Source organism: Lepidothrix coronata, unplaced genomic scaffold, assembly GCF_001604755.1.
Source record: "Lepidothrix coronata isolate B3197 unplaced genomic scaffold, Lepidothrix_coronata-1.0 Scaffold117, whole genome shotgun sequence".
Classification (NCBI taxonomy): Eukaryota; Metazoa; Chordata; class Aves; order Passeriformes; family Pipridae; genus Lepidothrix; species Lepidothrix coronata.
The window spans coordinates 109317-122322 of record NW_016690297.1 but is presented as its reverse complement, the minus strand read 5'-3'; the positions used below and the strand labels follow the sequence as shown (position 1 = coordinate 122322).

The following is a 13006-nucleotide window of genomic DNA, read 5'->3' as shown; positions in this document are numbered from 1 at the left end:
AGTGACAGGCAGTTTAAGAGCTGTGGAAGAGTTAGCTTGCTTGCATCTGGTCTGCATGATACCTTTTTTGTCTAGAATGCAGGACTTTCTCAGAGTGTTCAATGATACAAGTGGCTCAGGAATGATCATGCTGCAGGGGAATGAAGACCCCAGGGGCAGCAGGAGTGAAGGAGATGGTAATTTTCACTGGGATGCAAGGGATGAAGGGGGACAGGGTCTTTGTATGGTCCCTGCTCAGCCAGACCCTCTGGCAAGGGCAGGGGCCTCAAGCCACAGTCCAGTGATCCACACACTTCAAGGCAGCAAGAGCAAACAAGCAGAGTAAGGACAGATGGATACAGCAGCTGCCATGCAGGATCAGGACCACTGACCTAACACACTGGAAAAAAATCAGATCCATTGCCTTTCTGGCTGTCACAACATGCTCTGCTTGTCAATATTCATCTCTCACCTTTTGCACCAAAATAATTTGATTTGCTCTTATTGGAGCTTTTAAATTGCATTTCAAAATTCATGGTATGGTGAGACATATTAGGAGAAACAATATTTCCTTTTCTGTTTCATACAGGCTCAATTGCAAAATAGCACAAAATTGAAAAACAAGTGGTTTCAGAGGAATGTGTCACTCATGCCGTGTAAGCAGAGAACTACCAGGTAAGGGCCCAATGAAGAGGGACATGAGACAGAGAGACTCAAGGGTGATCAGCACCTTTCCACATCACTGTCTTGAATTGCTATCTTTAACTAGTGCAGATTCAACCATGTGTTCGAATTTCTTGGTCATATTAAATACACTTCTAAAGGAAAATAGCCCAACAAAAAACCTCATCCACTGTGGTTCTTTGCCACATGTCTAGTTGTAATGTATTTACTCATATATCTAGATAATTTAGTTTTATTTACTGTATACTTAGAACATGAAATTTAGAAGAAATAGAGTCACAATCTGGATGGGTAGGGATGGGATGATCTCAGCCTGCCTTTAGCCATCTGCCTTTATCATAAGTGGAATGAGAAACTTCTAGAGCAATTCATCCCATCCAAAAAAAGCCTCTAAAATGCTTTTCAAATGTAAAATACTTTCTCTTTGGAAATTTCACTGACACTAATTTTTTAGAATAATGCAATTACCTGAGCTGTAAGCTAGAGGGGAACACAGGGGCTCATTGCACAGCCTTAACAGGCCGGGTGCAAGCAGTACCAGACAAGCTTCCCTTAGAAGTGGCCTCTGAAAATTATTAAGGTGCCTGCTTTTCTATTCCTGCACCCCGAGCTTGGCAGAATTATCAGCATTTATAGGATCTCTGTCTTGCCTTTTGATACTTCAAAGTGTGCAAAGGGTGCTCACACTTTGTATGAGTGGAGCATAGTGGAAAGCCTTTTCTCAAAGGTCACCTTTACAAAATGTCTAACCATGGGTGAGGCTGGAGGAGATTTCAATAGCTATTTCAAATTCATAACCACTCATTTTAAGGCCAAGTAAGGTCATTGAGTTATTAAGCCTTGCCCTGTGCATGACACAGGCAGCAGCATTTTCTGTATTATTTAGGGTGAGGATTTCCACATTGAAAACTGTGTAAGGTTTTATTCCTTGTTTTGTTTAATCTTCCATGGCTTGTTTCACTCTGCTGCCCTTCTGTTTTCTACTGTTCTTTGGCTCTGCTTTTCAAGCAGCAGGATTCTGCCTGCTCCCTGTCCTCTACAAGGATCATTTGCTACCACAGTACCCATGGCTAAGTCCTCATCTTCCTGAAACCTCTACTCCAGCAACCTCCAGCACTTTCAAACTGCAACTGAAAAAGGTTCTTCCAATCTCGGCTTCTACCTCACTGGCATGTACCTTATTTATGAGTGTGTGAGATGTTTTTATAGAGCAAAGCATTCCTACTGAGAGGTGCAGGATGAATTTTGCACATGACATCAAATGAGACAATTTAACCTTAGATTTTTTTAATAAAACTTTTTATCTAAAAATAAACCTGCCATTATACAGTCATTGAAAAACAGTTAAAATAATTAAGAAAAACAGTTAAAATAATGAATTACAAAACTATGCAAAGACTACATTTATCTTTGTGTACAGATTTTGCTCTTAATATTTAATCATTTGTCCATAGAAATAAATACTTGACTGACAAATCAGTTTCTGCATAGCACTGAGGAATAATGACACTTTCAATAATAATGTCAATAAAGCTGCACCAATATAGTAATGATAACATACATAAAGGCTGGGTGTGAATGAGCATTCAAGAAAGATATTAAAATATTCTGAGAGCTCCAGTTTCTGATGTAAATAGCTATTTTTCTTTTTACAAGGAATGAGATGCATTTCAGGTTGATTAATTCTTTTTGTCTGAGTTTTATTTTTAGCTGAAGTTTTTGTATATGATTGATTACAATGAGAGCCATAACCTACATTTTTCCTACAACTATCCTTTGACTGATTGCACCTGGCAGTGTGTAGATGAAGAGCACCAGGAAGACAACAAGAATAAGAAGAATTATGCCGATGATGATGTACTTCTTGTAATTTTTCCAGATCAGGTGATACAAACACTTGAAAGGATTTACAAACCAAGAGAAGGATGTGTCTGGTCGGCTAAAGGGGACAAAAGAAAAAGAAAAACTTTTGTAAAGGCAGATCCATCTCTTTTCAAAGTTATCCCACTGCAAAGTATATACATTTGAGTCTAAAAAGGACCTTTAACTACCAGGAACCTACTACAGAGTTTAGAGGGAACATCCACGAGTTTCACAAAGCTATTGGGTCCCTTTTCTTCCACCCTCCCACAAGCCCAAGCTCTGCACAACACTCAAAATGAAATTCCAGTTTACACTTCATAAATACTCCAATTTATGTCACGATATGGAGTTCAAAATCATGATAAATCCTAAAGAAAACATGCAGGCATCTTGAACTTGAGTACAAAAGCTTTCCCATCATTTCAAAGAATTTAGCATCACAAAAGTGGTAATGAGCCACTACAAAATAGATGATTGCATGGTGATAGTCACAGTGCCATGATAGTAAGAACCAGTTCAGATCTGGCATATGCTGGAAAATGGTGTATTTTCAGGAGGAAATTTAAAAGAGCGCCCCTGAAAACAGCAAACGATGATAAGATGAAACTGGGGTAGTTTTCCTGTGTACATGAAGAGCCACCTACTTCTAGTGGAGAATATCTGCATCCCACAACCCAGGTTTTTAACAAATGTTGCCCCATGTTGTATTCTCCTCCATAAGCAGAAGTTTCTTCACACTGTACAACAAAGCTGACTGCATACAGAGAGGAAAATAGCGTCCTTCTTAGGAGAAATGTTGGCATAGCCTCTCCGCTGACATTCCACTCAGCTTGGGAGGGCACTATGCCTCTGACTTCAACAGTCCTACCCAAGGCAACATCTGTCAGCTTTGTATGATGGGGTGACCTGATGAATACATTGGTGTGGAGCAACATTAACCCCTGCAAAACTGGGGCAGGTTGTTTTTCTTATGCAATATTGCTTAATTGTGCAGATGGTGCAGCAATAAGGAGAAGGAAATTAACTGAAGGTCACACAGAACTATGGCTGTGTCTCACTCCAGAAAGCTGTGTCAGGAATTTAAATAATGTTTTAGTTATCTGGTGAACTCAGCATTCAGCATGTGGAAGTGAATGCCAATGTGACAGAAAGTCTGTAAATCTAAAAGGCCAACTAAATATCTTTTAATTAAAGACTGTATTTTATACTAAGGTGGAAATGACTCAGAAATAAATCAACAAGTAAGCCCTCCAGGTTAAAAAAAATTATTAAAAAACTGGATACTCTGAAGAATAGTCTACATGTTCCATCTGCTGAAGGGCTTTTCATAACCTTTAAAGGCAGAGAAAAAACCCAGACTGTTGCTCATTTAATTTGTTTTCTTTGCAACGTAGGCAATAGAATTCAGTACCAGTTATAGCAGTGCATTTATGGTAACAGACTGTATCCGGAAAAGCATCCTGTCTGGATCAGCAGAGATGAAGAGATGGATAACCTCATGGTGCTTTGGCCAGCAGGAAATTATACTCATTGCACCCTATTTTTCATTTACATGTTTCTCTCTCTAGTTCGCAGACATTTAATCTTCATCCACCTTTGCTCTGGCATATTAAAGAGCCTGCTACTGTCTACAGCTCCTAGAAGATAATTTTGGTTTTGAAATTATTTTGTTTCTTAATTAAAAAAAACTTAATTATGCAAAACAATCTGAAAATTTCTGTGCTTCTTTGGGTGATCCTACATGATGAGCAAAAAAAAAGTAAAACTTACAGTACTGGCATAGAGATCTGGAGGTCCTGACACAAAGCTCCTTGAGATACCTTCCTTCCTGAAGAGGACTCATTTGAAGGGCAGCAACAGTTATCTCTCAGCTGATTGTGACTACTCTACATATATGAACCACATACTCCATCACTCAGAGGCACTGAGCTGGTAAACTTTAATACCTTTAAACTTTAATGGAACTGAGGCATGCAGTGTCTTCAACTACCAGTTTATTTTCTTCCCAGTAAGTGAGTGTCTAGCTAAATTAGTTTTTACTATTCAAAAGTTGATATTGCTTTAGTAACCTTAGGATTTATTTTGCCTAACTTTAAAACTTTAGTGCCTGGCCTGGTCAGTTGTGGGCTGTCTGGGCAGAGGAAGGACCTTCTAAAGGACAAGTCATCTCTTTCCCCAGCTCCTATCCTAGGATATGTGGCAGGTAAATGGGCTGACTCCCCCACCTGTGCATGAGCAGCTACAAAAGGAGCCTGAATGTTTTGCTTCTGAGATGGGTAGTGTTGACTGACACTAGCCCCACCCTAATCTTGATTTAATTGAGTCATATATCTAATTAAGACTAGAACTGCATTGAGCCATGTATTGGCTGTGTATTTCATCACAGAAATGTGATGTGGAGCCTCTGATTACTCATTGCAAGATCTGGAGGAAGACTCTGGTTTTATGGCTTCTGGATCAAAACACCTCCGGGCTGAGTGTGCAGCAGAGAAGGGGCCACCAGGCTAGTGACAACCTTTTGGCCCACCAGTACATTTGTGAACTAAATGCCCATGAGGTGAAAACACAGGGAAGACTTGGGCCCCAGGATGCCTGGGGTGCATGAGGTGGGACTGAAAATATGAGAGGAAAATGTGATGGTGCCTTTTGCAACCTGTTGACAACCTCCTGGACAAGTAATCCTTCTGTTGCACAGTACGCTCTTAAAACTCCCTAAGCTGATTACTTCCCACCACATGTATTTCAGAGCTATCCCAGTCCTTGCTCCTCTGTAAGATAGTGCTTTAGTTTCTATTACTGGGAATCTTTGAGGCAGACGTGTTAGGCATAGCTCATCCTGCCTTTGGGCAAAGATGTTGGGTGAAATGATTGGTTAAAGTCTTTCCAAGGTTAGTTTTCAACAAGTCTCTGATACCTCTAATTTTCAGGATAAATTTACACCCTTTTAAAGGGTATTGGCAATTCCTTTATGCTGTTTCCTCTTTTTTTATGTTTATCAGGAGATATATATCAAACAAAGAAAATTAAACAGAAGGTGTGATGATTACCATTATGATTAGCAATTGATTTTTAGAAGCTTTGGTAGCAGGAAATATAACATCAATTTCTCTCTCTCTCTCTTTTCTTTTTTATTTAATGTACCTCATTACTTTAGTAGAACAAAGCACTTGAACCAAAATAGACTATATGTACCTTTTCTCAAAATGCAAAAAATCTCAGACAATGATATTTTTTAATGTGACTAATACTGAAAGCTAAAATGCTCCTTCTAGATAATTTGCCTTTGCTAAACTACATAAAATGTACTCATTAAAAAGTCTTATGATGAAAAATAAGCATCTTCATCCTTTGAGTAAGTACAATAAAAGTAGAGAAACAATTTCAAAGTTATATCATTTGCATGACCATAGAAGGGCAATGGAGATGGTGAAGGGTCTGGAGCACAAGTCTTATGAGGAGAAGCTGAGGGAGCTGGGGGTGTTTAGCCTGGAGAAGAGAAGGCTCAGGAGAGACCTTATCATTCTCTACAACTACCTGAAAGGAGGTTGTAGCCAGGTGGGGTATGGCCTCTTCCTCTCCCAAGTAACAAGCAGCGGAATGAGAGGAAATGACCTCAAGCTGCTCCAAGGAAGGTTTATATTGGATATTAGGACAAAAATTATTGACTTAAAGGGTCATCAAGCATTGGAACTGGCTGCCCAGGGAAGTGGTGGAGTCTCCATCCCTGGAGGTATTTAAAAAACATGTTGATATGTTATTTAGAGACATGGTTTAGTGGTGGACTTGGCAGTGCCAGAATAACAGTTGGACTCAACGATCTGAGAGGTTTTTTTCCAATCTAAATGATTCTATTATTCATATAATAAATATAAGCCATCTGATCTTTATAGCTGACCAAACTGAGGTGTTGGGTATACTTGTAAATTATGATGATTTAAGATGTTATCATGTGCCAGGTCAGCTATTCAGCTAACCTGGAAGGTAATGCCAGCTACAAGTGCCAGCAGCCAGGCTGCCTCCCCTGTTTAATGAGTATACTCATACTCACTTGGGTTTTTCCAAGGGCTCAGGCTCCTTTCGAGCTTTTCCTACTGGATTCTTCTCAGCTTCTTCTGCTGTGACTAAGTGAAACTCAGCTTCCACCTTGCCCTGCATCAGAGACATCACAGGTAAGCATCCAATCTTGGGTTATTATCACTAAATCACAGTAGGACTCTTCTTGTGGAGAAATGATGAAACCAAATGAGGGCAAAGGAAATTGATTAAAGAAAATAAGATAGTCTTGGCAGTGTTAGAGAAACCACAAAGGAAAGCCCAGGCACCAGATTCCTCACTTATGCTAAAGAACTGTGAGGAAAGAGAAGTGGAATATTTTCTTCCAGGCTCATAAATGTATTTTCTGCTTCCTAAATTATAGCATAACTAATCTGAGAAGATATATCTTCTGTGACACATCCTGGCAGATCTGAATGGCCAAGCTGGAAGCTGTGTTGCTGACATGGACAAGATGTAGCTCATCAGCAGGGGGAAATTCAGCCAGTCACAAGTGCTGTAGAAGTGTAGCTGTTGGGTCTCAGCTCACAAAAGGAAGATGGTTAGAAATAAGACCTTGTGCAGAAATATCATGCAGCCCTAGAGCTCTGTTTGGGCTAAAAGAATAGCAGCCTAGCAGCGTGGTCCAGAGCCCTTTTTCTTCATGGGTGGCCAGAAGATGATACTCAGAGTTGTAACAAAAGGACAACTTTGTTCAGCACCAACTTACTGATAATTTCTAGATTTCAAAAAAGTCATAATGGAATATAACTCCTATTTTAGCGCTTGTTTTCACTGTGATAAGTCATTAAAGCTTGCTGAGTGACCAGTAGAATATTACTACTTATAAAAGATTGTATCTCCTGCAGCTTGCAGTAGGAATATGTCATATGAGTGATTTGGACTCATAGTAGAAATTACAACTTCTGCTATGGAAGTTAGATCTTCCTACATGTGGGTTAAACTTTTGTTTTTTTCCCTTGCACTCACAGCAACAAATCTGTTGATATTTCTGTTGTAATATTTCTGTCTGTGTTAGGTTACAGAGAGGTTCTTCCTTTTCCCTGTTCAGGGATCAGGTCTGTTCTTCAGCGCTGTCTCCACTAAAGATTTAATTAGGCCAAAGGAAAAAAAAGTGAAGATTTCCGAGATTTAAAGATTCTAGTTATAATGAAAAATGAGTAAATCAAATCAACTTCATACAATCTGTGACAGATTAAAAACAGACAAATGGCTCTTCATATATTTGTTATTTTCCTACCCCATAAATTTGTGGAGGGTGTTAATCTAAAGTGTTGATCTATGGCCAGGGGCTGGGATTCAGCACAGAATGGGGCTGAAAGAAGTATGCAGATAAAAGGCATAAATGTGGAAGACAAGGGCATCAAGAGATGAACGTAGACTGTGAGAAAGCGAATCAATTGTACTAGAGCTGAGAAAATGGCAGTAAAGAAGGGATTTAGGAGTGGAGTTCATTCACTAAATCCTTAGAAAGCACACAGTCACATTCAGTTTGAAGAAGGCAACGAACTTGAAGATGGCATCTTTTATTGAAACGTTCTTGTCGCTGGAATGGACAGAAATAGGAAGGAATGGTGAGGTTTAGGAAAACCCTTAGAGAATCAATGAAAATTGTAGAGACAGTGGGAGATCCCCTAAAAAGGAGTAAAGCCCGTGAATTTGTAGAGGTTGTACTACAGGAATATAGCTTGTAGCTCTTGGTCTGTGTCCCCACAGGGATCTGAATGCACCTAAAAACCACACTAAGTCTAGAACAGAGCTCCACAAGTTTGGGTTCAAGCTTCCAAAACATCATGGCCATGTAGGCACGTCAGTTTGGGGTTTCCTTCCCTAGGGCTGGACTGGGGGTTGGACTGGATGATCTCCAGAGGTCCCTTCCAACCCTAACAATTCTGTCATTTTGTGAAATGTTTAGGTACACTCTGAGTGAGATTCACACCCTGCTGCAAGCCTCGTTATGCTAGAGGCTTCAGGTAAATAAAATTTGTGTAACAGCATTTATATTCTTCTTAGGAGGATTCTTCTAACATAACAAGTCTTGTAGAGTTATGGGGAAGCTGTCATTGTCCTTTGCATTCCTCTGTACCAAAAAATATTGAGCACACTGCAACAAGAAGAGGAGACTGTGCTTTTTCTACTTGAAATGTGCCACTGGCAAGGTGAATAATGGTAGACTCCAAAATCAATTCCTTTGCCTAGGTTGAAGTTAGACATAAACAGTAAAGAAATAAATAATCAGGTGAGATCCTTTCCTGGATTCCTTCAGCTGACATAAAGTTGGATGGAAACACCTGATTTTCCACTTTACCCATCCAGTGTGCTGGGAGACAAACAGTGGAAGAAAGCAAAAAAAAAGTACAAAGTGCTCTGGTTGCCTGGGTTTTTCTGAACCAAATCTATGGGGAATCACTAAAGCATTTGGAGGACTCCTACAGATTGCCAGTGGTGGCTGTTCTTCAGATGGCATATCCAAAATTAGCATCTATCTGTTTCAGGATCTCAGTAGAGCATATAGGTCCCAGAGAAAAGCTGCTCGTCTGTAGTGAGCTGCCTACCGTGAGCTCCCCAGCCTTGATGAAAGGCCACCAGCCTCTGACACGCTTCTGCTGAAATATGGAGATCTTGTTTTCTTCACTTGCTGCCAAAACTGTTCCTAAGTCACAGCTTTTGGCTGTCTTTACTGCTTGAGGGAACCCATTCAGGTCCAATTCAAGAGTACCTGGAGGAAGAAACAATGTGACACCACTCAGGGACCAGACAGACACAAAAGCATTCAAGCAGCAGTTTCCAGATGAGATACATAGAGCAATGCAGCAGCTTGGGCCCAAGCATCAGAGCAGGGAATCCCTCTGTACTGTCAGTCCTTCATTTTAATTACCCTGGCATCATCTTATCTGAGTGACTCTCCAAGACGTGTAAGTTTGCAATGTGGTTCTTCAGAAAAAGACAAGCAGAATTTGGGACTCGGACACCATGTTGTACATACCTCTACAAAACACAGGTCTCGTGAGACCTCAGGTGAAATTCAGGCAGACCCATTGCATACTTACCCAAGAAATCATCTGAAGAGAGTCTTTCAAAATCCCACACCTGAAGTACCAGCTCTGCAGGTATTTTGCGTTCTGTCTTTTCCAAGGAAAATATGTTTTCTCTTTTACTAACCACAATTTGTTTCTCTGCTGGGAGATAGTTGAACGGGAACACAAAGCGCCAGTTGAAGTTGCCCTCTCCTGTCAAGGAATTGTAATGTACGTCTGTCTCCTGTTTGTCCTCTTCCAGGCCCTTTATCCACCTACAGGAACCACAGGGGAAAGCATCAGTCACCAGGGGAGCTTGAATTGTAATTGTGGTTATTTGGTTACAGGCAGGACCATTTACTACTTCCTACCTAATCAGTAAGAGGCACTATGCTGTTCAGGACTGAACAACATAGGCAGCAACAGCCCTGGATTGGGGATCTCAACCACCTTCCAGCTGTGCATTATTGGCAGAGGCTGCAGTAATGGCCTGTGGTGATCGAAAGCTGAGTGAGAACAGGATTTTTATTTCTATCAGACCCCGAAATACAAGCTGATCATTTGTTATTGGCCAGGACATCCTCATCTTTAGGACAGGCAATGACAGTATCAGTCATTTATCCAGTACTAATCACCCTGCATTCATGTGCCACACAAACAAATTCTATGTCAATGTCCCAAGACGGATTTCAGAGCTTGGTATTGGAGCTTAAATTGTTTGCAGTTGCTATTTGGAGGTATAAACGTGGCATAAGTATGGCTGCAGAAGTCTTTCTGGGTTTTTTTTGTGATTTTTTTCTTGGTTTCTGCTAAGGTGTGCACAATATTTGATGTGCTATGGTACAAAAGGACAGTGTTTTCCTAAGCATAATTTTCTCCACTGAAGAGCTCCATGGAGGTAATGATCCAGGTAGGTATGTTTTAGTTCCAAAGATGATTATTCACAGCTTGAGTAAACATTAGCATTTTTGTGCTGTATCCAAAGACTGATTTTTCCCCTGCAAGCCCCAATATTTCAACAAGGAATCGTGAAAAATGGTAACAACCTGAAACATGGCATTGCCCCAAGTGCAAATCCATGCATGGTGACAGATATAGTGCCATAAGCACTGTCTGACCATGAGATTCATGTCTTCATCATTAAGGCACAGAAGCAAAAAGTTTTCCACTCCTGGCTTCCCTGTCAGACCACTGTGGTGATGTCCTCATGTTATCACACAGCTCAGCACAAAGGCTGGCTCCCTATTTAATTCCTCAATTTCGTGCTCTCAGAGCTACTCTGCTACTGCTCTGAAGACGTTAGTTCAGTGCTAAGTTGGATATATCTCTGTGAACACCAGTGATTTCAGGCCAGCTCCTCTCAAGGAACTGCAAGGGGAGGTTTGCTCAGCCAGTGTGTACAATACCTGCACCTGTAGCACACTGGGGCCAAGTGGCTGTATTGGTGTGTACTTCATCTGGGCCAGTATCACCTGCTCCAAAGGAGTGGTGGCACTCCTGGTGCCCTACACAGCTTGGGGGCACCCAGAGCTAATGCAAGTTCCCCTGGTAAAATTCATGTAGGTATTTCCTACATAGGAGTAAGATCTACTACAAGACTGCCCTGTCCTTATGCTTTGGATATCTTATTATGTTCACGTGATTTTCAGAACCAGCAAAGTGGAAAACATCCTCTCTTTCCTGATCCATTAGCCCCAGTGCTCCCTCCTTCAGCTTTTTTTTTTTTTTTTGCATTTGGTCATTGGCAACACTGCATCAGGTTTTTAAGGAAATTCATTTTGCCACATGCCTAGTGCTCCACAAATTCAGATTTCTCCAGGATTCCACAATGAGAGAATTCATACTGGCATATTTATCCTGCTCTTCAGTAGTGGAAAAATGGAAAAATCTAAGATCAGTCTGGTACCTGAACTTTTCAGTACTTCAGGCTGCTACTTTTGCCACAATTTCCTCCAACCAGGTACCTTCCCTCAAATCCTGCTCAGAAGCAGAAAGTGCAAAGCAGTACTCCAAAAGAGGCAAGTAATTAAGAAGTAACCTGCTACAATTGCATCATCCCATGCGATGTTCTCCTCAGTTTGGCCATGGTCATTCACCCATACATGCTCCCCTCATGAGGTTAAAAAGTATTTCCAATAGAAATAGCCTGGCAAACACCTGCTTTCTTGTTTTTCATGTGGTCATAATACCCTTTTCTCTGACTATGTCAAACCTCTCTGCATCTGTGTAAGCTCTTACAGTTCAAGTTCTGTAAGTGCTTGATCTCTGTTTTCTAAACTGTGAGTTTTGTTCTCATCTTGTGCCATCTCTGACTGCATAGGAACTAACAACTAGTGTCATTTTACAGCTACTTTATTTTAAGAGAAAAAAAAATAGAAAAAAAAGAGAAAAAATAAAACAGAAAGCAGTATCCAACGTTGGGCAGGCGTTCAGAGAAAGTGCCAAGGTCACTGAATAGTTTATTGAATATTCTCACCACATGATTTTTTTCTCTGATTTTTTAATGAAATACTACGTTATTTTGAAGTGCTGAAGAACTTACCCTTTTACATAGATATCACTTGATTTTTGCCCTGTAAACATATTTTCATCTTCTAGAATTACATCCTCTGTATTCCAGATAATTACCCGCAGTTCATAGCTGAAAAAGAAAGCTCTAGTCAGACACTAATGCAAACCTCTATCAAATCATGCTTTTATAAAGTGAGAAATGTTGTATTTGTGCATCAGCCTCAGGCCCCTTCTATTTACAAGAATTTAGTGATAGACTGTGGATGTTGGTTCCCCTCAGCTCATGGAGTAGGATGGACAATAGCAGGGTCACTGCCAGCTTTGGAGGTGTGGAAAATTCCTTGCTTTTTATATACCTGTTCATTTTCAATTCTTTTCACAAAAATGCTGCAGTGAAACAAGGCAAAGTTGATCTGGACAACATCATCAGAGTAGTCTTCAAAACAGTGATCAGATTGCTAATAAAAAACAGAATTCCCTGAGAGGTGCTTTTCAGAAGAAATGCCTAAAAACATTGCATTTGGTGCAATCTAGTGCATTAAAAGGGAAGAGAAGGACTGCTTAGAGATATTTTCATTTAAACAAGTACAATCATCTTTAGAAACAACAGTAAAAGGAATTAAAGTTTTCCCATCCTTTCCACTCCCTATCTACAGACATTTATGGTGGCCATCCATCCATATCTCTCAAATGTTGAACTGAAATATGGATATTGCAGGTGACATAAAAAACTGATACTGAAAAATTGAGAAATTCCTTGAGTCATTTTATGAACTGCAAAATTAATAAAAAAGACAAAAAATCTGTTTGAGAACACCAACATATGATTTTTCTGATATGTCACATTTTGTCTTGGAAATAGCCTCAATCTCAGGGTGGGAAAAACTACGCTGCAGAAG

General features: G+C 40.2%; 1 protein-coding gene across 1 annotated transcript in view; it reads right to left on the bottom strand.

Moving 5' to 3' along the window:
- Window positions 1–2176: 2176 nt before the first annotated feature.
- Window positions 2177–13006, bottom strand: part of FER1L6 (fer-1 like family member 6) — a 62596-nt gene continuing 51766 nt past the window's right edge. The window contains exons 36-40 of the mRNA XM_017825217.1: window positions 12139–12237; window positions 9630–9871; window positions 9135–9298; window positions 6575–6675; window positions 2177–2602 (exon numbers count right to left, since the gene is read on the bottom strand). Coding sequence (XP_017680706.1) covers window positions 2416–2602; window positions 6575–6675; window positions 9135–9298; window positions 9630–9871; window positions 12139–12237 — 793 coding nt within the window. The 3' untranslated portion in view covers window positions 2177–2415. The remainder of the gene's footprint in view (window positions 2603–6574; window positions 6676–9134; window positions 9299–9629; window positions 9872–12138; window positions 12238–13006) is intronic.